The following is a 26632-nucleotide window of genomic DNA, read 5'->3' as shown; positions in this document are numbered from 1 at the left end:
TAAAACTGAATATATTGGGAGAAATGTACACAATCATGGCTATTGATTTTCATGCAAAGTTTTTGAAATGTAAAATCTGGAGAAAATCTCAAAGTTCAAGACAAACTGAAGATAATATTGGAAAAAGCTTCATTGGCTGCCAGTCCAGGTCCGGGCCCGGTTCAAAGTGCTGGTATTAACATTTAAAGCCCTAAACGGCTTGGGGCCAGGTTATCTGAAGGAACGCCTCCTCCCATATGTACCTGCCCGGACCCTAAGGTCATCCTCAGGGGTCCTTCTCCGTGAGCCCCTGCCAAAGGAAGTGAGGCAGGTGGCTACCAGGAGGAGGGCCTTCTCTGCTGTGGCACCCCGGCTGTGGAATGAGCTCCCTAAGGAGGTTCGCTTGCCACCTACATTATATGCTTTTAGACGCCAGGTGAAGACCTTTTTATTCTCCCAGCATTTTAACAATCTATAAATACATTTTAACTTGGTGTTTTAAATTTGTAATTTTGCATTGCTGCTGTTTTTATCTTGTTGAGCTTTTATGTTGTATTTTATATTGTGGTTTTATACTGTTGTTTTCTACTTTGAATGGTTTTAATTTTTGTGAACCGCCCAGAGAGCTCCGGCTATTGGGCGGTATAGAAATGTAATAAATAAATAAATAAATAAATAATCAAAGGAAGGGAAATTGACATTTGTCGTTCCCTAGTGTAAATGCAGATCTCTATCCATTCTCTCGATTCATCTGTTTAATATTTTTCCTCCAAGGGCAACACTTTGTTGCATCACTCATATCCAGTACCTAATTGAGATGCAGGCACCACTCTTTCCTGAGCTAGTGCCGTCTGTAGCCTGCAATGGCCGGGCCAAACCTGTCCAATTTGTCAAGAACCTAACTAAAGAATACTGATGGTCGGATCACATTGCCAATTGGAAACAAACATTTGTTCCTTGGAGGAATACCAAAAGCAGATTGTTCTTCTGCCTCTCTCTCTGTTATTTACGATCACCAGGGGTGTTATTATTTGGGTATAACTACCAATGAGGAATACGTAGTAAGGGTTAGAATATCTCAACAGCTGTAGGAACAGTTGGAGGTATGCAGGATCCTAGGCTTTGAATCTTAAACCTCCTATCTTTATTCTGAAAAAATCAAGATGAAAGAACTGCTCTTAAAATATAGGGATTGCATGATTTCTACATTTTGTCTAAGAAATTGAACTGTTTTCTACTTCTGCATGTTCTTTGATGTGTGTGTATGAGAGAGAAGTAACAGCATTATCAAGGTTACACCATGTGCTACGTTACAAATCAAACAAAAAAACGGCGACATACAAAACATTGGATGGAGTAGGCAGTGGACATTCCTACAAGACCATTTCATCGTCCGTGCTCTGCAAGGCGATACGAAACTGAACTCTTCCGTTCAGAACAAAGGCAAAGAATTTGCCATCAGGGAAATAGAAAAAAAAAGAGCTGAAGATATAAATCAAAGCTCAGTTGATTCCATTATCTAGGATTTCAGGCAACTTTTCAAATTGGGAATTTAAGGGATTACATTTTGACCTTCCCCTTTCTTTCTCCAGATGCTTCTATGGCAAAACTATATATTTGGATTTTGTCTTGACCCACTTTTCTAGCAGTTTTGCAAAAGACGTCAGGGGAGGGGTTTTGTTTTTTGTTTTTGTTTACCCCTGCTGAAAGACAACGGATGAACAAATCATACCTATTGAAAGTCACACACTCGGTACATCCACACTGCTTAAATTTAGCACTTACTGCTGGACAGCTCCAGGCAGCTGCAGAGTTCTAACTTTTACCAGTGGTTATTTTAGGTAGGGTGACCATATGAAAAAGAGGACAGGGCTCCTGTATCTTTAACAGTTGTATTGAAAAGAGAATTTCAGCAGGTGTCGTTTGTATATATGGGGAACCTGCTGAAATTTCCTCTTCATCACAACAGTTAAAGCTGCAGGTGCCCTGCCCTCTTTTAACTCTGGTCACAGTATAACTGCAGTATAGTTCCTGCAGCTTTAACTGTTGTGATGAAGAGGGAATTTCACCAGGTTCCCCATATATACAAATAACACCTGCTGAAATTCCCTTCGGCAACGGCCGACAGAAAGCTCTGGCGTGGGCTGGTCCACGAAGTCACGAAGAGTCGGAAACAACTGAACGAATAAACAACAAATGCAACTGTTAAAAATACAGGAGCCCTGTCCTCCTTTTCATAGGGTCACCCTAACATTTTAGGTTAAATTACTCTCTACAGTTTAGAAATTAGGGCAGAGAATCTGACAAGGGAGAATTCCCCAAAGTATGAACCCCAGAAGTCTTTCCTTCACCAGAAACCCTTTACTACAAGAACCCCAGGAGCAAATCCTGTCACCATGCCCCTGACCTGAGGAGGTCACTCTACTCTTTTACTCAAACTCTGAAGATGCCCCTTTTCAACGCACAACATACCCAACGTCCTGCCCCAACAATGCTGCTGGAACACCTGAAAATTAGATAAGTCCCTTTTAAATCATAAGAGTCTTTCCCATGGAAGTGGAACTAACCACCATCACCCAGACTGGTCAACCAAATTTATCAACCATCAGTAACCTCTAGATCTTTGCAGGAGCAACATCTTCTGAACCGGCTGTGTGTGTGTCCTCATATCCAGTTTGGAACTTTGCCAGGCTCTGCTGGGAACTTTCCATGGTCCTGAACTCCTGCTCTGCTCTTCCAACGCTATCTATGAACTTCACCTGGAACAGGAAACCACGGTTCTTTACATAAAGCAAAGGAGTCTGGGCTAGCATGTGCACGAAGTGCACATTGGCCTAGATGGCCTTGTAGGCCCCTTCCAACTCTGCTATTCTATGATTCTATAAAAGTAAAAGGGGAAGCAGCTGTGGTTTAACAGAGAGCACTTTGCATTCATTTAAAACACCAGTTCCTAGAGTAGTCTGGCCAAACAATGACAGTATGGCATCTGGTCGGACATAATCCACTTTCTCCCCTGAAAGTGGAGGTATTTTTTCTCCTTTTTACCAAGTTTAGATTTTGGCAGCCAACGGGAAAATGTGATGACAGTGATATTTCTTTGGGGTAGGAACCTCTTACAAAGTCCTAGAATGCATTAAGGTTCAGGATAAAATAGGCATCACTGGAGAGTCAGAAAAGTGTTATGCATAGCGGCTGTAAGCTGCTGCTGTAAAACTTCAGTGATTCAAGGCAGGCATGCTTAACAGCAGGCTTTGCAGATACCTTTTGTTCCCCTGGGAAACAATTTAAAGCTGATTTGCCTTTTGTTCTTCCTTCTCCTGGCCTTAAATGAGGTGGCTCAATCTGAAGCTATATATCTGTGCATTTTATAACTTGGCAAGGTTTAGCTGTTCAGCGCAAATGACAGGAGTTTGCCGCATTAGGCACAGGATAACAATCCTGTTCAGAAATGCAAGAGAAGGTTTCATTCTTTCACCAAGGACATTTCACTCCGGTCTGCCATCCCCTCCTCAGATCCGTCTCCCTATGTCTATGCCTTGCTTTAGGGCTCAGCTAATCCCACCACAAAACCAACTCTCATTGTTTAAAATACAGGACTTCTACTGGTTAATAATTAGGGATGTGCTCCGCTTCTCCTCGGACTGGAGAAGCAGGAGTGGATCGGGGGACTTCGCCTCCCCTTAAGGTGGAGGCGAAGAGGATCGGGGGAGCTGCGGAGCGTTGTGGAGCAGATCGAGGTGAAGGCGAATCCTTCGCCTTGATCCGGAGCTCTGCAAAAAAGGGAAGGGGGGTTTACTTGGCCCTGCTGCTGTCGCGGCCGCCCATGTGGCGACGGCAGCAGAGCCAGGTAAGGGGGAGGGGGGGGTCTTACCTGCATCTGTCCGTGGTCCCATGGCTTCTTCAACTGAGCCTGAGGACTCAAACAGAAAGACTAGGCCACAACTGCGGCCTAGTCTTCCTGGTTGAGTCCTTGGGCTCAGTTGAAGCAGCCGCGGGACCGCGGACGGATGCAGGTAAGGGAGAGGAGGGAGAGGGTTTACCTGGCCCTGCCACCACCGCCGCCCATGCGGCGACAGCGGCAGAGCCAGGTAAGGGGGCAAGGGGGAGGGGGGTCTTACCTGTGTCTGTCGCAGCCTGTCGCCACCTTCACTAGAGCCCGTGGCTCAACCAGGAAGTGTAGGCCACAATCGGGGCCTACAGTTCCTGGTTGAGCCGCGGGCTCTAGTGAAGCTGGGATGGGCTGGGACGGACACAGGTAAGGGGGAGGAGGGAGGGGGGCCTTACCTGGTGCCACTCCCCACCACTGCGGAGCTCCGATTCGGAGCCAGAGCTCCGCAGCGGAGCGGAGTGGCCCCTAGGCGGATTGAGGCGGGGCAGAGCGGGCCTGATCCGCAATTTGCAGATCAGATGCGAAGAGGATCAGGGGGATCCATGCATACCCCTATTAATAGGGTGACCAACTGTCAGGATCTCCCCGGATTTGTCCTGGTTTTTGTTCTTTCCATGGTGTCAGGGGGGATTTTCTATAATTTCCAATAATGTCCTGGAATGACACACCTTCCCCTTTAAGGCTGCCATTAGCATGGCAGGAGGGAATGACATGCTTTCTTGAGGCACATCATTCCCCCACCCCGAGCTTCAATTGAGGTCTTAAAGGGGAAAGTGGGTCATTCGTGGACATTATAGAAAAGGCCCCAATTGGAGTGGATGGTGGTGGTGCAGAATGAAATCCTTTCCCCTCCTCCACTCCAATCGGGTTCTTTAAGGTGGCGGGGGAATAACATACTTTCTGCAGGACTCAGAAAGCTGCTTTCCCCCCCCCCCACTAGGTGTCCTCTTTTTTGGTTTCCCAAATATGGTCACCCTACCTATTAATAATCGCTGGAGCTTCTGCACTGATTGTATTCAGTTGATCACAGGCAAAATGGACATCCAAGAGCTGTAAAGAAGAGATGGGGGCAAATGGGGATGGGGGAAAATTTGTTTGGTTGGCATTTTAATATGAATTCACTTAATATTCCTTTTTAGGGCCACTGCATGGAAAAATGAAAAATAAATCAGTTATCATTTGAAATTCGCACTTCTCCAAATTTTGCGATGGACTTCTCCAATCAAATATACAAAAAGACAGCTGTGGGTGGAGTCTCCAGTGCAGAGATATATTGGAGGCTACGACCAAATACAGCCAATAAAGTAGATTTTGAGGCATGGAAGCTCCAGGGTGTTTAGGGTATTTGCTACAGCCACCCTCTTCTTGCAGGGTAAGACTAGATACGGTCAAAACTTTCAGGGCTGTTCCAGTGGCTTAAAAATAAAATTAAAAACTTAACGTGCAATTGCCTTTCTAAAGTTAGTGCAACAAAACAAGCCTTCGAGCTATCCAGGGCTGATTGCCAGGGTACCTAAACTGCTCTTTTAATTAAGTCTGGTTATGAAATTATATGAGCAGTGGTACTTGGCCGATACAATATCTGCCGATTATAACCGCCTGTACCAAGCGGAATTAAATTACATGAGGACTAAATGTTCCTTTCAACATATTGCTTCTTTCTGGAAGAAGAAGAAGCAACACACACACACAGACACACACAGCATAAAAGATGATATCTAAGAAAAGAAGCAATATAGCACAGCCTGAACCCATCAGATGGAGGCTGTTGGAATAAACACTGCAAAAAGATGCTGCCAACCCTCTTAAGATGCTTTAGTCCCATTGAGAGATTTTTTTTCTTCTAGTACCATTCGTTTCCTGTTGGCCATGATAATTTGGGCCAAATGAAGCAATTAACATGCATGTTTTCTTTGCATGGATTGGAACAGTCCTTAGTTTGATATGGCGAAGCCTTCAAGCAAACATACACAGCAGAGTTGGACACACATGGTGCCCATCCTGTCTGAGTGAAGCCATGCCTGCTGAGCACCCCTAGGCATGGCTCCTGCCATGATGCATCTCTACAGCCCCCTGAGGGAATGTTCTACTCAATCCATTCCCAGGAGGGAGCCCGGCCACACAGCAGGGTGGAGTGGACAAGTGCATAATTCCACAACCTAATGGCCTACTAATCTCCCCTTGCTTCAAACTATACGGACTGCAAAGCTATGTACTGGTTAGAAAAGTCCTTGACCTAGTGGCTGAAGAGGTTACTGCACACTTTGACTACGATGACACAATTAAATTGATTAAAATTACTTAATGTGTTTTAAAAACACAATATCCCTGAGGTAGACATCCCAGGGTCCCATTAGTATATATGCCAAGTCTCAGGTGTCTAGGTTTCAGGGTTTTAGCACTATGGTGCTGCTGGCAGACAGACAGACGGACGGACATCTTTTATTAGTATAGATAAATCCCTCTGGTGGGGGCAGGGGATATGAGCATCATTAGGTCTTTGAGGTGTAGGGTTAGGGTTATCTTTTCCCCTATCCCCCCTCCATCTGCTATCAGTCCTGGGAGGGAAGCTCCTCTTTGCTCTTTTTAAGAAGTACAGAGTTATGGCCTGTAGTATACAGTAATGTTGAGCTCTTCATGAGGTGATGGTGATGTTAGGGCAGGACTTTAGGGCAAAGGTCCAGGGGACCACTCAGGAGAATGAGGAAGAGGTCTCCCCAAAGGCAACAGGGTTGGCTTGCCGCATTTTGAAGGAAGTGAACACCTCAAAATCCTAAGAGGATACCCCCCCCCCAAAGACCACCAAGTGTAAAATTATCTAACTACACAACCATATGGATGAATACTATATGAATATGTACGGCGCTTGGGGGATGTCCCTAGCTTCCAACATTTCACAGATGAAAATAGAGGCATGCTTGAAACGGCCCTATTTTCATCACAAGGAGCCCTGCCTGAGACCCCAGCCCACTTCCTCTGTGCTGATGGCTTTCCTTTGCCTTCTGTCTGCTGTGCTCATTTCCCACACATTTCTCCCTCTCTCTCTCCCCACCCCACTCATTTGAAAGCCGAGAGGCTGTTTGTTCTTTTGATTCAAGATATGCCAGAAAAACAGAATTGCCCTACAATCTGTTACCATCAGCAGTTCAAGTTGTGTCTCACCAGCATGTGAAGTGGTAGGCTGGGCGCTGACTGGTGCCTTCGTGTTCATGAATGTGCATTTGCATTCATGCACACTAGAGGTGACATGCACCCATCTCCTCACTTCTATGGGCCTGAGATAAGGGGGGCAGGAAGATGGACAGTTGCCTGCTCCAGGCCTTCCCAGCTTCCACCGATGTAAGGGGCCCATCAAAGGCATATGGTTGGAGTTCCCCATAAATGTTCAGCAGGTCCTACCTGCACTGTTGGCTCCAGGTATTGCAGGGCCTTTGGGCAAGACACCTTCAGTGAGTCTACCTTCTCACTGCCCTTTTCACTGGCTGCTCTTAATCCTCCTCCTCTTTCCCAACATTGCTCCCACCTGCTTGCTTGACAGGCAGAGAGCCAGCCAACGAGTAAGCATGTGTTACTCCTCCATCCCACCACCACCTTTGTCTGGGCCACAACAAAAGGCAGGTGAACAAGCAGGTTGAAATAGTGATGAGAAAGAGCAACTCCAGGGAGACTCTTGTCAGTGGGCCCCTGTTGAGATGTGGGCCCTTGGTAGGTGCCCAGCATTAAAGCCCTACATGGATTGGGTCCAGTCTACCTTCTCCTGTACAATCCACCCCACACGCTCAGGTCCTCTGTGAAGAATCTACTGCAGCCAGCCAAAATTAGGATTAACCAGAGGACCTTCTCTTCTGCTGCTCCCAGACTGTGGAATGGCCTGCCGGAGGAGACTCGTCAACTTAACAGTCTTTTAGCATTCAAGAAAGCTATCAAGACGGATCTCTTCCGGCAGGCCTATCCAGTGGAATTTTAGGATGTTTTTAGGATGTTTTAATAATGTATACTATGTTTTTAATTCAGTTTTATGTATTTTATACTTATTTTTGTTCTCTGCCTCGATCCAAATGGAGAGGCGGGTAAGAAATATATTATTATTATTATTATTATTATTATTATTATTATTATTATTATTATTCCGACCTTTTAGGCTGTCCCTGGGTGGAAACCTGAATAACAGCCAATCTAGCAACTCACGTCCTAATAACAGTTTAATAAGACATCCCCCAAAAGGCAAAACATTAGGGACAGAAATCTATCAGGGATGGGGAGAAGAAAATACCAACCATCTGTAGTTAATAGGGAAAGGTGGATCGTAGGGAAGCTGGTCCTTTATCTAAAAAGGGAGTGAGAGAGAACCCACACAAACATATGAGAGCTACTGGCACATCCTAGGAGCGAAGAGTGCGAACTGTGAATCAAGACGTCCGGTTGATGATGCAAGGCCTCCTTACAATTCAAATAAACGCAACATTTATTCTCTTTTGGTCACTTTTCTTTTTAATTCTTTTGCCATCATCTCAATCCACAATATGTAAGAAAAATGTCTTAGCTAAAGGTTTACAGAGGGCAAAGCACACTCGATTCTCTCTTTCTTTTATTTTTTGTTTTTTTATTATTAAACCCAAGTGCTAGCAAAGTCGCTTATTGTGCAATCTTCGTAGAGATACAGATCAGACAGCTGAATGAGGTTTAAGAACTCCTGGGGTGTTTTGTCCCTTTGGATTCAGAGAAGCAGCAGCATTGAGAACTCCTTGCTCAGCGTTTTAGAAATGGTCAGGATATAGAAGACCGACATGAACCCGTTCCAAGGCTGTGATGTTGCTGATGGCTATAAAGGGCACTGCAACTTCAATGGAAAGCTACAAAGGACACATGTCCGGTGTCAGCAAAAGCTCTCCTGCTGTTCTCTCCCCTCCCTTTCCTATTTCTCCAAAAGGGAGAATGTGTTGTAGTTTATCACTGGTTTAATCAACGTGATGTGAGACTTGGCGGAAAACGCAGGGTGCAGTCCGCCAAATGTTGCTTGTGGGTGACCTTCCTTGGGGTCGGGCAGGACTCCTCGGCAATCAACAACGGAACTGGAACCCAGCAAGGTGCCATCTGCCAACCAGCATTGAAGACTCAAGAATCTGGGGGATTGTAAAACTTCCCCACCATCTCATTCAGGGCCGTCTGAGGCTTTGAGAGAGAGGACAACAGTAGTAAAATGCCTGCTTTGCAGACAGATTCAACCCTTGGTATCTCTAGTTAAAACCACCTTCCTCAACAAGGCTACCTCCAGATGTGTTGAACTGTGATTCCCATCATTCTTAATCAGCATGACGGGAGTTGCAGTCCAATTTATCTGAGGGCTACTAGGTTGGGGAAAGCTGAGTTAAAAGATCTCTTGTAGGTGGGCTGACAAAGACCTCTCTGCTCAAGACCTTGGAGATCCACCAGTCAGAGCAGACATGTCTGGTCTAGATGGAATCATTATAAGGCAGCTTCATAAAATGGATCCCTGATCTAGCCTTTGAACTATATAGAAGTTCTGCGTAGAGCCATCTTAGTCAGAATTTATTGTCATCTTGTAGGTAAAGTTTACAAAATGGTGTGTATATGGAGAGCTCTCCTCTTCCCATAAGACTTGGAGTCATCCAATAGACATTGATGACTTGGGCCCATCCAATGGACATTGATGACTTTGGGTCATCCAATGGATACTGATGTTTCCAAAGGACATTGATTGACAGTAGGTATAGAATTACGAATTTATGAAATGCCAGATGGTCACTGGCTTAGATGGCTTTAAACAAGAATTGGGCAATCTCATAGAGGAGAGGTGTAGTAGCATCAGTTATTGGCTCTGTTGGAACCTCCAGGTAGTATCCTACTGAAAAACAGATGGTGGAGAACAAGGGGGAAAGGGCTATCCTTATTTTCCTGGTAAGACAAAAGGTAGACGAAGCTATAGAAAAACATAGAAGACAGCAATGACTATAACCCTCCAGCTTCCCATAAAATCCTATGGATGAGGCAGGACAACTGCATAATAACAGCGTCCTCTGGAAGTGTCCCTTAGATGCCTTCCTGGGTAGCTATTTAATTTTTGTCTCCTTCCTGGGGTACCTGTCTTAGTTTTATCCCTAGAATCACCTTCATCGGACCTCTCTGCAACAGTTTGGGGTAAAGATGTTGAAACTCGTTAAGCCTGGAGGGCAAATTCAATTTTGGATAAATTCTCGGGGGCCAGATTCCAGTGGTGAGCGGGGCTGAAAGAAAACAGGTGTGTGGTCCACAATATGAGGGGGGAAAGATGTCAGTATATTTTAATTTAAAGCTCTTTCTGCCAGTAATTCAGCCTTGGGAGGGGCATAGGGTAGAACTCTCCCCCTCCCCATAAAAGCCATGAAGCCACCAAATGCTCAGTGTTTGAAAGAAAGGGGAGAGACCAGAGGAAGAACCCCAGAGCACAAGATTAGGATGCTAGGGTCACCCAATTTGGCCCATAGGATGGAGGTTCAACACTCCTAGATTTAGGCCATAGCCTGGTGTGTCTCTCAGCCTGTAGGCGACATTCCTATCAGCAGCAGCGTTTGCTGGATTCCACCTTTCATATCCCAGCCCTCTCCTACGGTTGTCAGCGTCGCTCAAGCATCGGTTGTGCCTTCTCGGCCACATGCTTTAAGCAGTTGATTCACCGGCGCAGACGTTTGCAGAAGCAATTGCATTGGAAATGGTGGCTTGCCAGCCTTGGTAGCCACTGCTCTGCTTTGTGCAATATAGTACACCGATTTCTTTCTTTCTTTTTTAATCCTGTTTTGCCGCAGGACACTCATTATCCTTTGTAAATATACTTGATGGGAGACCCAGTGGCATCTGTAATGAAGCTCTCGGTCTCGTTCAAGGTGTCGCTTTCGCCGGACGTGTTGGCGTTGTTTGCTCTCGTTATCTGGGACTGCAGTCTCTCTTGCTCTCTCCTTAGCTCAGAGTAGGAGTGGGAGAAGGTGTGGAATATGGAGGTGGCTGGAAAAGCCATAATTAGTATCCCACTCAAGATGCTACTGAGCGCCACCATCTGGCCTGGGACACTCCTTGGGACCATATCCCCGTACCCCACCGTTGTCATGGAGATGATAGCCCACCAATAGGAGGCAGGGATGCTGGTAAACTCCAGGACCTTCCCAGATTCGTTTTCCGCAAGGTAGACCAACGGGGAAAACAGGGTGACGGCCACACACAAGAAGAGCAAAAGAAGGCCAAATTCACGGGCGCACCTCCGAACCGTGAGGCCCAACGTCTGTAAGCCCAAGGAGTGCCTAGCAAGGCGCATGACATACAGTATCCTCAAGGCACGTAAGACCCGCAGCACCAAGCTCACCTTCTCAAGGTACGAGTTGCTACTCGGTCTGCTGTTGCTGTTGTTCTCCGTGGAGTCTTCATCCAACACAATGAGGGAAGCATAATAAGGAGAGATTGCCAGGAAGTCGATAACATTCAGGGGCCCTTTGAAAAACTGACACTTGCTCTTTGCCTGGATGAATCGGAGGCAGAACTCCAGCGAGAACCAAGCCACGCAGATGGTCTCTATGATGAAGATGTAATAGCACTTTTGGGAACATTCGCCCTGGGTGCAGAAAAGAAAGAAAGCTAGCATGAATGAATGTGTCTCCCGAAAGAGAGAGATATTTTTAAAAAAGACATCAGAAAAATATGGCACAGGCTGAAATGCACATCTTTGTTGAACATTCCTGGTTAGACTCAAAACTGTTCTAGCAAGGAGGAGAAGAGGGGGGGAAATCTGCAGCAGCAGTTAAAAATAATAATTAAAGGCCACTGGCTCATTACCATCCCATAATTGACATTCTTGCATCCTAGTTGAAGGATTTCCATCACTTGAGGTGAAATTCATCATCATCACCATCACCATCATCATCATCCCAGAGAGTCCAAAGCATTACAAAGAAATTAGAATCTATTCTTTCAAAACTGAACTATCTGAAAGAGCCCAATGTTGACTTGTGGAGGAACTCTAGCTCAGTGGCAAAGGCTCTGTTTTGCACGCAGAAAGTCCTGGGTTCAATCGTCCAGATCTGCAGCTAAAACCAGGTGGCAGCAGCTGCTGTGGAAGAGTCTTCTACTTGAGACCTGTTGCCAGGCACATACTGGGCTAGATGGACCAATCATCTCATGGGAAGGGGTTGGCAGAAGGAAGATCTCCAGATGTTTTGAACTTCAACTCCCAGAAGCCCCTGCCAGCATGGCCAGTGGTCAGGAATGCTAGGATTTGAAGCCCAACATTTCTGAGGAGATCTACTTTCTTCCCACCCCTGGAATATGGCAGGGATGGGGAAATGGCAGCCTTTAGCCTAACCTTTCATGGGATTGCTGAGAGGATTGCTTAAAAGGAAGAAGAGGAGGACTATGCAAGTCACCTTTAGTTCCTTGGACTACAACTCCCATTATCACTGACCACTGGCCTTGCTTGCTTCGACTGATGGGAGCTAGAGTTCGAGAATGTCTGGAGGGACACCAGTTCTCTACGCCTGGGTTATGGCATGCCTAGATTAGAGGTGTCAGCTCAGCAAAGTGAGTGAAAAATCACACCAAAGCACAAACGTTGCATATTTACTGGAGCTGCACTCTCTCTCTCTCTCGACTCTGGTGGGCGGGGCCGTCGAATGCCAGCACAATGTACCGGTTAGAGTGTCGGACTAGGATTGGGGAGACCCAAGTTCAAATCCCTGCTCGGCCATGCTGCTCCGTGGATGACTTTGGGCGATTGGCCTACCTCACAAGGTTGTTGTGAGGATCAAAAATGTGGGTAGGGTGGAGAAAGAACCATGAACATAGCCTTGAGCTTCTTGGAGGAAAGGCAGGTTAGAAATGTAACAAGTGACTAACAGATCACTGGTATCTCACGTGCTTTACAGGCACGAAGTCCCCGGGTCTAGTTCCTGGCAACTCTGGATAAAGGGGTGATGTAGGAGGTGACAGGAAACACTTCTGCCTGATGACCCAGAGACTTGCTGCCACCCAGATTAGAAATATTGGTCTATTTATTTGTTTAAAACATTTGTATCCCATCCTATATCATTAGGATCTCAGGGCGGTGTACAGATAAAAGCATATAGTATAAAACAATAAACATACACAGCTAAAAACAAATTAAACCATGAAGCAAGTTAAAACAATATATAATTTAAAAGCAGTAAAAACCATTAAAACCGTTAAAACAACGTGCCATCTTAGTGAATTTAACCATCAAAGGCTTTGCATGTTTTTTCTTGGCGTCAAAATGAAATCAGCGTTGGCTCCAGTCGGGCCTCCAAGGGGAGGGCATTCCACAGTCGGGGGGCCACCACAGAGAAAGCCCTCTCCCTTGTCCCATCATAGCGAATGCGTTGTGCTGGTGGGATGTGGAGAAGGGCTCCTCCAACAGATCTCAAGTCTCAGGCGGGCATATATAAGGAGAGGCGCTCCTTCCAGTATCGAGGTCCCCAGCCGTTTAGGGCTTTAAACGTCATTACCAACACCTTGAATTCCGACCTGAAGCATATAGGCAGCCAGTGCAATTCCTTTAAGACCAATCTAGATGAAGCAATGGTCTGATTCAGTATCTCGAAGCTTCACATGTTTGAAGTATGGGCGAGATCTACACTACACGGTTGTATAGGCATTATGCCAGCTTAAATTTCTTGGTTTCCTACAAGAGAATCCTGCAGGATCAGCCAAGAGGTCCATCTAGCCTGCTTAGCTTCCTGTCTCCAACCATGCTATCCCTGCATCCAGGAAGACTACACACAAGACATCAAGATCACCATCTGGTGTTGATGCTGGGGATTCCTGTTAGACACCCCCCTCTCTCCGAACAGAATGCTAGTTCCCAGGGTTTCCTGGGGGACAGTCCCATGGCTCAGAGCGGGTAATAAACATCTCTTCATCTTGTGATTCACCCTCCTACCGGCCACCTGCTTACATTTGGATCTTCACATGACTCCTTCTGGGAAATTGCCTGTGCAGGAAAAGAATGTAAAAAATCCCCCCCTTCTACATCTGTCATGGACCAGTGAAGCCCTGTTCCATGAGTGTGAGGGAGAACAAGCAAAATAGCAGGCCCTGCTCATTTCTGCCCTTCCTTTCTTATGACCTTTTCTACTGCTGCCAGGTGTAAATCTCCCTACCCACCACCCACCCATCCCGCACCAACTGGCTGTCTCCACCAAACCAACCTTAAAGCTCCTTGGGTCTCAGATGCCTACTTTCAGCCATGCGGTTGGCTGTTAGACATGGGGTGAGTAACCCAAAGAGAGAAGAGACCACAAAGTTTCAAACAAACAGAAGTTTAAGGGGCAAAAATGTTAATAGGGCAAGGTTTTAAAATCTGAATGAATTCACACACACGACACACACAAAACCATGTGACAATAATAATAATAATAATAATAATAATAATAATAATAATAATAATAATGCATCCAGCTAACCTAAATAGAAAGTATTCCTAAATTTATCCACGTCCCAGTCCAAGCATATCTTGCAGTCATTAGTCCATTTCTCTCTCTCTCTCTCTCTCTCTCTCTCTCTCTCTCTCTCTCTCTCTCTCTCTCACTCACTCTCTCTCTCTCTCACACACACACACACACACACTGTCCAGCTTCTGCAGCACTGTCTTTTTCTGGGTTCCCTCTTTCTGTCTTAGTTTTTTTTAAAAAAAAAATAATAGTTATTTTCTTTTCCCAACTCCAACCAATCAGGGGCTCGTTTCTTGTTCACCCTTGGCCTAAATTCTGTTTCCTAAGTTCTTCCCTGACATTGGATCTTGGAATTGTTGTAGATCGCAAACTGAATATGAGCCAACTGTGCGATATGGCTGCAAGAAAGGCAAATGCTATTTTGGGCTGCATTAATAGAAGTATAGCTTCCAAATCACGTGAAGTATTGGTTCCTCTCTATTCGGCCCTGGTTAGGCCTCATCTAGAGTATTGCGTCCAGTTCTGGGCTCCACAATTCAAGAAGGACGCAGACAAGCTAGAGCGTGTTTAGAGGAGGGCAACCAGGATGATCAGGGGTCTGGAAACAAAGCCCTATGAAGAGAGACTGAAAGAACTGGGCATGTTTAGCCTGGAGAAGAAAAGATTGAGGGGAGACATGATAGCACTCTTCAAATCCTTAAAAGGTTGTCACACAGAGGAGGGCCAGGATCTCTTCTCAATCCTCCCAGAGTACAGGACACGGAATAATGGGCTCAAGTTAAAGGAAGCCAGATTCCAGCTGGACATCAGGAAAAACTTCCTGACTGTTAGAGCAGTACAACAATGGAATCAGTTACCTAGGGAGGTTGTGGGCTCTCCCACACTAGAGGCCTTCAAGAGGCAGCTGGACAACCTTCTGTCAGGGATGCTTTAAGGTGGATCCCTGCGTTGAGCAGGGGGTTGGACTCGATGGCCTTGTAGGCCCCTTCCAACTCTGCTATTCTATGATTCTATGATTCAACTGAGCCTCCTGAAAACTCTCTTTATTCTATTCTCTTCCTCTGCAGACTTCCTATTGCCTATATTCTAATGAAACTTGACTTTGGGGCTGAAACTGACCAACTCACATACACACACATGCACCATACACGTACACATGTGTGCATACACACAAACACACACACACACAATTTAACCCCAGAATATTCAAAAAACGAACTAAAATTTCGGAATAGAAGACAGTATAACTTTCTAAAATCTGTCACAGCAATGCTTTCTGAAATGTATTTTAGATTACAGTCACCAGCTCAACAGCCTCCTATCTGCAGCTTCAAAGCAAGATTGTACTTTGCCTGCAAATTCTTTAGACATGCACTGAACATTTGGTGAATATTCATGACATCGACAGCAAATCATACAAATCAAAGCAACCCCCTCCATGGGAGAGATCTACAAATTTGTCTTCTATAGTTCAGTTTAGTAGAATCAAGCATGATTGGATGTCTCTGGCTTAAAATTCATGACCAGAGGTAGCTGCACTGCAGCAGAAATGAAGACTGAATGAGAATTTCATTGAAAAGGTCTAGGAACTGGTAGTATTTAAATTGGGTTGCTATATGAGAACTTGTAGCTCCCTGGATACTTTTCAAGGGCTTCTACAAAGGGAAGATCAGCAATGCTGGACAATGTTCCGTGAAAGACAGAGGTGGGAGCGTAGTTTAGTGGCGGAGCAGACGTTTTCTATGCGCAAGGTTTAATCCTCAGCTGAGAAAAACACTTGTCGGAGACCCTGGCCAATGGTCAATCAATGTAGACCACTGTGCATCACCCTAAAATTCTTTGCACCTTGCTGGTTTTCCATGACAGATAAGTTGACATGGGAAATGCTCTGTAAATGCAGAAAGTTTGAAAATGATAATAACAATCTAGACTGTGGAGGAAAGAGTGGGTAATAAGGAGAAAGATTAAAGAGCCAATGTTATACCTTCCAAATTTACACATTTCTTTGAATTAGGGGTAGCTATCAGGAATGAAAGCCAAAACTCTTGCTGGATTCTAACACATGAAGAACAGTGGAGAACAAATTCCACTTTCTACAACTTCGTGTAAGTTGGGACCAGTTTCCCCCACATTGGCTTCATAAATATACCTTTGTATTCATTCAAATGCCTTGTCCTGTTGAAACCCCTTACATTTCAACAAACACCAAAGCAAACGTCACAAACAGAGCAAACTTCATCTGATACTAAACTGCACATGATCGTCTTATACAATAATCTGGGTGCACTGATCTCTCTGGACCATGAGTAGTTGAAGGTCGTGTCATGACTGGGTAGGAACCCGGTCGTGTAGAGGTGACCTCCTTCATGGCCAGGTACCCCAAACCCACCCACACAGTTGAGGCTAGGAGATTTTCATCAACTTCAAGAAGTATGCTGTTAATCATTAAAATATTTGCCTTTTTATTTCTATATATATTGGATAAATTTTGCTTATTAATTGTGATAGCCTTTGTCCATAAGCAACACAGTCTGCAAGTACGTACGTTTGTACGTAGGTATATCAAAATAATATTTTGAAGTTAAAATCTGCTCATTGATTAAGAAGGGAAGCTTTTTGCTTGATCAGTTTTATTTTGCATATGATGAATAAATCTGATGGACCGACTAAACATTACACCTGGGTAAATCCTGGCTTAATATAAGAGATTGCGAGAATGTCTTCCCTGATTTATTGTATATTTTAATTCACAGTTTGGGACATTCTGCATCTGTGTCGTCCTCCCCAACTCTCACTCTCAGATGCAAGAGTTGGAAAAATTCACCCAATGTATTCCTGCTGAAAGAATTGCTGACTCACCCTTTCCTGCATTGCTGCTTTTATTTGAATAATTACACCAGGCTCTAGTTAAACCAAGCTGCATAAGGTGAGAATCTGAGGAAAGGAAAGGAAAAAAACCCACTGCTCTCAAGGAGTCACACTTGAATAAATGGCGGTAAAGCAACACCATTTAACTACACAGAGGTTTATGTGGGTGACCTTGCATTGCTTCTCTTGTTGGAATAATGAATCCGGATGCTCTCACTGGGAACACGGACGTTACTTTATGGATCATTGAGAAGGATTCGTTCAGCAATGCCATTTCACACCAAAGGTTATACAGCCACCTCTTCCAAAGAATGCATGCATCTGATTTTAAGAGCCAAGAGCCGTCATAAGAACACAAGTTATGCTTAACAGAAAAAGTTCCTTTGGGCACATTTCAGTTTCAGAGGAGGAAATAAAAGTGGTAGAGGTATGGACAATTGGGTCAGGCCAGAAATGCAGATGTTTTAAGGACCTATGAGCAACTGTGTGGGAGTAGTACCTAGTTTGTTGAATGATGACCAGAGAGATTTGAGTTCAAATTTTCATTCAGCCAGCAGGTTTTCTGGGTGACCTTGGACTAGTTGCTATTTCTTTCATCCTGGTCTACCACGCAGGGCTGGTAAAAAAGGGGGTGGGTAGCATATGCACTACCGTCCTTGGAAGAAGGAAAACACTTATATGGCCACTTGAGGAAGGATCCATAACTTAGTGGAAGAGCACATAAGAACACAAGAAGAGCCCTGCTGGATCAGACCAAGAGTCCATTTGGTCCAGCACTCTGTTCACACACAGTCCAACAAGCTGCCCACGGGAAACCCTACCCACATTCTCCACACCATGCATTTCTACTTTGCATGCAGGTTCAATTTCCATCTTCCCTAAGTAGGTCTGGGAAAGACTCCTACATGAAACCTTCTCTACCAAGTCTATTGCCCTGTGATAGGTCCCAAAGTGCAAAATCACAACACATTATTGTATGTGTGTATATATATATCTGACCCAATGCTGGCATGTTTTGCCTCTCAAAGCTGTTTTCCTGCAAAATGTGTGTGTGTGTGTGTGTGTGTGGTGGGAAGGATATTCCATGTCTGGAGGGAGGAGCTTGTGAACACAGGAAGTGGAAATGCAGGAAGTGGAGTAATGACCAAAGGTGCTTCCAGATGGTTGGCTCCTACCAGTCAAATGGGACTGTCTTCCAGCTTTTGGGGGACCCTTAGGCATGGGACGTCCTCTTTCAATGAGTCTACCTTCTCACCGCCATGGTCACCAGCTGCTCCTACTCCTCATCCTCTCTTTCCTCGTGGCTCCTGCTTGCTGGCTTGACAGACAGAGAGGCAGGGAGCAGTAAGCTGTGGCACCTACTGTTCCTCCTTCTCACCACCTTCTCTGCCTAAGGCCGTAGCTAGACCTAAGGTTTATCCCTGGATTATCCAGGGGTCAAACCTGTTCATCTAGGTGACACACAGGGGATCCAGTGCTCAGGCAGGGGCGAACCCTGGATGATCCAGGGATAAACCTTAGGTCTAGCTGTGGCCTAAGTCAAAGCTGTAATGGAGAAGAGGAGTGACTCCTACAGGTCCTTGTCTGTGGGCCGGTACTGAGGTACAGCCCCCTGGCAGTTGCCCAACCCATGCCTAATTGTGACGCCTGCCCTGATCATCACATGTAGCAGAGAGTTCCAGAATTTCATTATGAATCAACCTGGAGTCCCATTTTTTTCCTACAAATACTTTTCAGTGTTTGCATGTCTGTGATTGGGATTATGTCAGTTGATCGCTTTTTGGCACCGGGAGAGGGGGAAGGGCGTATGGTTTTGACTTGTAAAATGCAGTGTGTGTGTGTGTGTGTGTGCGTGTGTGTGTGTGTGCGCATGCGCCAGGAAAGACAACTGGAGCTGTCTTGTGATTGTCTGAATGAAGCTGACCCAGTGAGACACCTTTAACTATTATCTTCCACCATCACCCCAAATTAAAATGCAAACGTTTCTACGAGAGTTTTTCGATTTCCAGAAATGCTGCACAATGTTTCTGTGATGTTCCTATTGAAACGCAGCCCAAACCCAGGCCACACAGAATAGGAGATTGACAGCGCAATCTTACGCATGCCTCCTCACAGAGGTAAGTCCCATTGAGTTCAATGAGTCTTACTCCCAGGTAAGTGGCGTAGAGAATTGCAGCATATTTACATACCAGTTTTCTGCTCGTGGCCATCTCTGTTTTCACTGAAAAATCCCCAAACTCCCTGGCCGACCATTAGCACAGTGGCATTCAGAATCTCTTTGAATGGTTTATTGGGCAAATCGAACAGGCCGAGCGTTTTCTGTTTCACACCTCCCACAGTGTGCTAAAACATGGAAATGGTTGTACTGCATGGTGCAGCATAGTGTTTTTTTAAAGAGCTAATTTTATCATCCACAGAGAAGATGACTTTTTAATTTTATTTCATGTCTGCCTACCCAATCATTCCCCCCCAAAATGTGTGAAACCCTACACACATTTACTCGGGTGTAAGTCTCACTGAGTGAATTAGCAAGGCTCGCTCTGAGCATAGTGTGCCTTTTGGAGTGGTGTTACGCTGCACAATGGCAGCATAAATTCATGTCTCCAATCAGGAGCGCAGAACCTCTTTCAGCTTGTAGGCCAAATCCCATTTTGCGGTCACATTCCAGTGGTGGGTGAGCATACTCTCCCCATGATACTTAAGGTGACCATATGGAAAGGAGGACAGGGCTCCTGTATCTTTAACAGTTGTATTGAAAAGGGAATTTCAGCAGGTGTCATTTGTATATATGGAGAACCTGGTGAAATTCCCTCTTCATCACAACAGTTAAAGCTGCAGGTGCCCTGCCCTATTTTAAATCTGGTCACTCTAGTATAGCTCCTGCAGCTTTAACTGTGGTGGTGATGAAGAGGGAATTTCACCAGGTTCTCCATATATACAAATGTAAACCGCCCAGAGAGCTTCGGCTGTGGGGCGGTATATAAATGTAATAAATAAATAAATAAATAAATAAATAAAATGACACCTGCTGAAATTCCCTTTTCTATGAAACTGTTAAAGATAAAGGAGCTCTGTCCTCCTTTTCATATCTAATGATACTAGAACCCAGTGGGTTCATCTCATGAAGCTGATTGGTGGGACATTCAGGACAGATAAAAGGAAAGATGTCTTCACACAGCACATAGTTAAGCTATAGAATTCATGACCAGAAAATGTAGTGATTAGGGTGACCGTATGAAAAGGAGGACAGGGCTCCTGTATCTTTAACAGTTGCATAGAAAAGGGAATTTCAGCAGGTGTCATTTGTATATATGGAGAACCTGGTGAAATTCCCTCTTCATCACCACAGTTAAAGCTGCAGGAGCTATACTAGAGTGACCAGATTTAAAAGAGGGTAGGGCACCTTCAGCTTTAACTGGTGTGATGAAGAGGAAATTTCACCAGGTACTCCATATATACAAATGACACCTGCTGAACTTCCCTTTTCAATACAACTGTTAAAAATACAGGAGCCCTGTCCTCCTTTTCATAGGGTCACCCTAGTAGTGATGGCCACTAATGAAGCTGATTGGTGGGAGATTCAAGACAAATTAAAGGAAGTATTTCTTCTCCTCACAGTGCATAGTTGAATTATGGAATTCACTCCCACAAGGTGTTGGGATGGCCCCCAAGTTGGATGGCTTTCGAAGGGGGGTTGGATAAATTCCTGGAGGAGAAGGCTATCGATGGTAATATGCTACCCACTGTATCAGAGGCAGTAAGCCTAGGTACACCAGTTGCTGGGGAACATGGTTGGGAGGGTGCTGTTGTAATGTGTCCTGCTTGTGGGTGTCTGTTCAACAGCTGGTTGGTCACTGGTGAACATAATGCTGGACTAGATGGGCCCTTGGTCTGAACCAGCATGGTTCTTCTTAGTCCTTAGGTTCTTAGGATAAAGGCAAATGGGTCTGCACCAAAATACCAGCCTATTTCAGCTTAAAGCTCTTACTGCCGGTAACTAAGCTTTAGAAGAAGCATTTCAGTATTTTACAATGGGGAAAACAGCATGAAAGATGGGACACCACCCAATGATTAATGGTTGGGATCAGAGGAAGGGGGTTGGCCCTATAGGAAACCCTGGATTCACCCCTCAGATTTGAGGGCCTGCACCCTAGCTTAACGTTCCTCATTTGGCCTTAAGATGTCGCAAGTTGGCCAATGGTCTCACTCCGCCTTCCCCAACCTGGTTCCCTCTGAAAGAGTTTGACTCCAACTCTAATCATCCACAGCTGACCCAGTCATGCTGGGAAAGGCCAAGCTAGCTGCTCGGAATTATCTAGCTTTGCAAAGAGTTTCTCTGTTTCGTCCGAGAAGAGAATTTCCCACCATCGTTAGAGCATCAGGTGCACAATTTTATGGATTTAAGTCATTTTTACGTATATTGAGTCAAGCCTTGATCTATCTAACTTAGTATCTTTTAGAACGGTTCGCAGCAGCTCTCCAAGGGTGTGAAATAGGGGGCTTTAACTCCAGTTTTACTCAGAAATGCTTGGGATTGAACCCACGACATTTTGCTTTGGCCCTTCCCGACTGAATTTAGGATTTCAGCGGGGCTTACCTCTCCGTAAGTGTTCATAAGGACTGCAGCCTTAAACTAGATGAATTCCCTCTTAACACATTTTCACCATCTTTTCACATGCCCAATCAGAATGCTGGAAGGCTGGCAAAAAGAGGCGGATTTAGTTTTGCTTGTTTGTTTGAAACCAGCTTTCTGGTATGCTTTCTGTGTAAAATACAGCTGCTGTATTAGCTATACCATTCATGGCGATTTGAGCTGCAGAAATTAGGAGTTGCCAATGTTTCTCTCCACAGCACAAAACGTTTCAAAAGTTTCACATCAAATTTCTGTTAACCAGGCCTACCCTTTGTGCCTTTGCTTTGGAGGTCAGTTGGCAACCTTAGAAAGGTGATTCTAATCTGTGCACTAGTGCTTTTAAGTACAGAAGGAGGGGCTAGTAATTATTCTGTATTAATTCACACGGAGTGTAAAGTTAGAGAGACTGAAAGAACTGGGCATGTTTAGCCTGGAGAAAAGAAGATTGAGGGGAGACATGATAGCACTCTTCAAATACTTAAAAGGTTGTCTCACAGAGGAGGGCCGGGATCTCTTCTCGATCCTCCCAGAGAGCAGGACATGGAATAATGGGCTCAAGTTAAAGGAAGCCAGATTCCAGCTGGACATCACTTCCTGACTGTTAGAGCAGTACGACAATGGAATCAGTTACCTAGGGAGGTAGTGGGCTCTCCCACACTAGAGGCCTTCAAGAGGCAGCTGGACAACCCTCTGTCAGGGATGCTTTAGGGTAGGGTGACCAACTGTCAGGATTTCCCCGGATTTGTCCTGGTTTTTGTTCTTTCCATGGTGTCAGGGGGGATTTTCTATAATTTTCAATAATGTCCTGGAATGACACACCTTCCCCTTTAAGGCTGCCATTAGCATGGCAGGAGGGAATGACATGCTTTCTTGAGGCACATCATTCCCCCACCCCGAGCTCCAATTGAGGTCTTAAAGGGGAAAGTGGGTCATTCGTGGACATTATAGAAAAGGCCCCCATTGGAGTGGATGGTGGTGGTGCAGAATGAAATCCTTTCCCCTCCTCCACTCCAATCGGGTTCTTTAAGGTGGCGGGGGAATAACGTACTTTCTGCAGGACTCAGAAAGCTGCTTCCCCACACACACACTAGGTGTCCTCTTTTTTGGTTTCCCAAATATGGTCACCCTACTTTAGGGTGGATTCCTGCATTGAGCAGGGGGTTGGACTCGATGGCCTTGTAGGCCCCTTCCAACTCTGCTATTCTATTCTATGATTCTATGATAAGGCAGCTCATTTTCTCCCCTCCCCCTCTCCCTCCCCCTCTCTTCCTTGCTAATTTTGACAGACAGTTTATTTTGCATGCTTTTATCAAGATAAAATGCAAACGTCTTTGTAGAGATAAGGTGCAAAACATCTTTCAAAGCTATTCAGTCAGGCAAGTTGGGTCAAAATGTTAAGTTATTTGGGGCAAAAGTCCTTCCAACACATTTCACCATCCACAACAACTTCAATGTTGCTAATAAGATCATTATCACCACCTGGTGCTTTAACCTCTGAAAAAAGTAAAACAATGTTTATTATTATTATTATTATTATTATTATTATTATTATTATTATTATTATTATGCCACTAAAATTAGATCGAAAACACCTAGACCTTCTTAAGATAAAAGTATGTCGGGGACAAAATTGTTGTGTTGCAATTCTGAAAAATAAAATTAAAAATAATTGGAGGACACAACTTCTATAGGGTTTTTAAATATAAACTCTTGTTTCATGGAGGTGTGTGTTTGCCAAGGTTTTAGAGAATAATTAGTCCTGAAGGCATTTTCCCCAGAAAACATCTTTAAGACTCTTAGGGTGCCCTCCAATATTCACACTTCCACCAAAGTAAGCCCCATAAAATTCAATGGGGTTTAAAACTGACATGCCTAGCATCAGATTAGGCTATCTCATTACACTCAAATGGGACTTACTTATGAGTAAACCTGCTTTGGATCAGGCTGATAAGCAACTGCTTTTTTTAAAAAAAAAATACGAAGAATCTTGTGCTTTAAAAACAAAATAATTATTGTGGTACAGCTTGGGCTTACTTTATCATACAGGTTTTTTAAAATTAAAATATCAGCTATTTGTAGGACTGCTTGCAAATACTGAGGTTTAAAGGGGGTAGATATAACGATACTTTGCAGGCAAACACTGTGCCATCAATTGTTTGCTTTTTTGATGCTGTTTCATAACTGTTGCCGTTTTCTTTATAAAGAGCATGTACTTTTTTAGGACGTGTTTTCAAAAAACTCAGAAGCAAATTAACACGAGCGTCTTTCTTTCTGTTCAGCATTTCATTTTCAAAAACTAAACAAGAGTTCCCTAGCCTGGGAAACTCTGTTCCATAATCTCTGAACCTCAGCAGGAGACGGCACTCTACACAGGTTCAGAGGCACTGTCATCAGAATATAGGTTTCTTCTCTGAAACTTGGGAGTGATTAGTTAGGGAGATTCTATTTCTGCATTCTGGTACAATTTTAAAAAGTGCCTAGCAGAGGAGTGTAACGGAGGCATACTGCTTCGCTTCCTTACCGGCCCGTTGGAAATTAGAATACAAAAGCATTATTATCTCATTTCACAATTTCCGAGCTTGCATTGAACTGAGGTTAAAAGCAACCTTCATTTCAAATTATTATTATTATTATTATTATTATTATTATTATTATTATATTTATTTATATAGCACCATCAATGTACATGGTGCTGTACAGAGTAAAACAGTAAATCGCAAGACCCTGCCGCATAGGCTTACAATCTAATTAAGCCCTATTTCTAATCAAAGAAAGTTGAACTACTTGTATCCTATCTTGCAACGGGCCATGACTATCTGAATATGTTCGCCCCACCCGCCACCCCCGGCGGGTCATTTCCCCTCTTCATTCCCCCTCTTGCTAAACTCGTCCTCACACTGGACACATTTCTGTTCCTAGCTGCACGTCATTTGAGCTTTTTTTGATTTGTTGGATCATTTGGGTGGCTTCAAGTGTTGTGATTACCAGAGGAATCACTGGTGTTAAGCAAGCAAATGCCTAAAATGGTAGAGAGCCCGTGCAGTATCACAGTACTGGACCAGGACTGAAGAGACCTGAGTTCAAATCTCCGCTCAACCATAGAATTCACGGAGTGACCTTGGGCTGGTCATGGCCTCTCCTATCTCACAGGAAGCAGGTAAAATGGAAGATAAAATGGAAGGAGAGCCATCCCTGAGTCTCTGGAGGAGAAATGACATAAAATAAAAATGTGCATCTCATAGAACACATTTAACCTCCCTGTGCACAGTTCTATGTTGCATAACAGTGTAGCACTGGTGTGTAGAAATGATGAGGATGAGGATAATTAATGGACGGACGGACGGACGGACGGACGGATGGACGGACGGACGGACTTACCCTGTCTTCCTCTTCTCTTAAGTCTGGCATGGTGCTGATGCAAAGGCTAATTGCTGTGGTTGCCACAAAGAGGACAGAGAGGCAAGCAAAGATTTTACCCGGAAGGCCAGACTGAGGGTTTTCCACCATGTCCCTCAGCTTGCTCATATATTGACTGAATTTGGTCTCCTCCTCCTCCAGGGTGCAGGATGACAACTTTTCCCTCCTCAGTTCATTGTCTTTGTGAGCTTCCGCCAACTCCTCGGCCTTCTGGAAGAGCTTTCGGAAACAGCAGTTCTCCAAGCTGGACTCCTCAATCCCCCAGTATCTCAGCTCCTCCTGGAAGGACAAGGCACAGGTGTCACGGAGAAGCATCAGCTTCCCTGCCGCAAGGAAGCTGACAATCATCCCAAAAGCACCAGGGTTCCGGTCAAAGAAGAACTCTTGGGTGTCTTCGTCGTAGTCATCGCACAACTGGAGGATCTCCTCGTAGCTGCTGCAGAACTTCAGCTTGCTCAGCCGGGACGACGGAAACTCATCCAACGTGCTCCAAGGCAAAAGGTACTTGATGCCACCAACGTTGACCATGATCTCCCTCTTCAGGTCAACCGTCCGAAGCCGATCCGGGAGGTGAATCCTCCGAGCCCTTTGGTAATGGACGCCTTTGGCAGAGGGAGTCTCAACCACCGAAATGGGGAACAGATGGTTCAAGGAATTGCAGGAAGCAAAGCTGTAGTCATGGTCGCTGCCTCTAGAGAGAATAGGCATCTCTGAGGATTGTCACTGGGGCTCCTGAAGAAGCATTGGAGCAAAGCTCACTAGAGGGACAGTAGAAAACACACAGAGAGAGACAGAATCATGGCACTGGAGAAGAGGAAGGGAAGCCTGCGTGTCTCCTAACCAATCTTTTTCACTCACAGTCTTTAATATCCTTTAATTTCTATGGCAGGCACCAGTTGACTCTGCCAACACGCTATCTCAAAATAACAACAACAATAACAAGCTGTTGGACTCAACACTCATCCCTGGGAAAGCTTGTTTTATAGTTTTCAAATCTGCTTATATTTTGACACGTGTGAGAAAGCTCCATGTGGATCCTGTTCCCCTAGTGTGAGCAGAAGCATTGCACTAAAGATAAAAAACAACAACCAGCTTTTCTGGATCCCACCAAAATAGAAATCAGACAGATACCCCTAGATGAGCTCCCTAAGGAGGTTCGCTTGGCACCTACATTATATGCGTTTAGACGCCAGGTGAAGACCTTTTTATTCTCCCAGCATTTTAACAGTCTATCAATAAATTGTAACTTGGTGTTTTAAATTTGTAATTTTGCATTGCTGCTGTTTTTATCTGGTTGAACTTTTATATTGTATTTTATGTTATGGTTTTATACTGTTGTTTTGTAATTTGAATGTTTTTTAATTTTTGTGAACCTCTCAGAGAGCTCCAGCTATTGGG

The 26632-nt window shown here is 44.7% G+C and overlaps 1 protein-coding gene across 1 annotated transcript; it reads right to left on the bottom strand.

The window, feature by feature from the left end:
* Positions 1–10679: 10679 nt before the first annotated feature.
* On the bottom strand, positions 10680–25942 carry KCNG4 (potassium voltage-gated channel modifier subfamily G member 4). The gene is made up of 2 exons (XM_063141133.1): positions 25196–25942; positions 10680–11468 (listed from the first exon to the last, which is right to left on the bottom strand). Exons 1-2 carry the CDS (start codon positions 25940–25942, stop codon positions 10680–10682), a joined length of 1536 nt encoding a protein of 511 aa, XP_062997203.1.
* Between the last annotated feature and the right edge of the window lie 690 nt (positions 25943–26632).

This window comes from Elgaria multicarinata, chromosome 14 (assembly GCF_023053635.1).
Source record: "Elgaria multicarinata webbii isolate HBS135686 ecotype San Diego chromosome 14, rElgMul1.1.pri, whole genome shotgun sequence".
NCBI classification, from domain to species: Eukaryota; Metazoa; Chordata; class Lepidosauria; order Squamata; family Anguidae; genus Elgaria; species Elgaria multicarinata.
Note: the sequence above shows the minus strand (reverse complement) of the source record. Positions and strands in the feature narration are given on the sequence as shown.

Coding starts and splice junctions, on each gene's coding strand:
- KCNG4 (XM_063141133.1), bottom strand. CDS start 25,942: ATGCCTATTCTCTCTAGAGGCAGCGACCATGACTACAGCTTTGCTTCC. Junction 11,469..25,195: donor TAAGAGAAGAGGAAGACAGG/GTAAGTCCGTCC, acceptor TTCTGCACCCAG/GGCGAATGTTCCCAAAAGTG.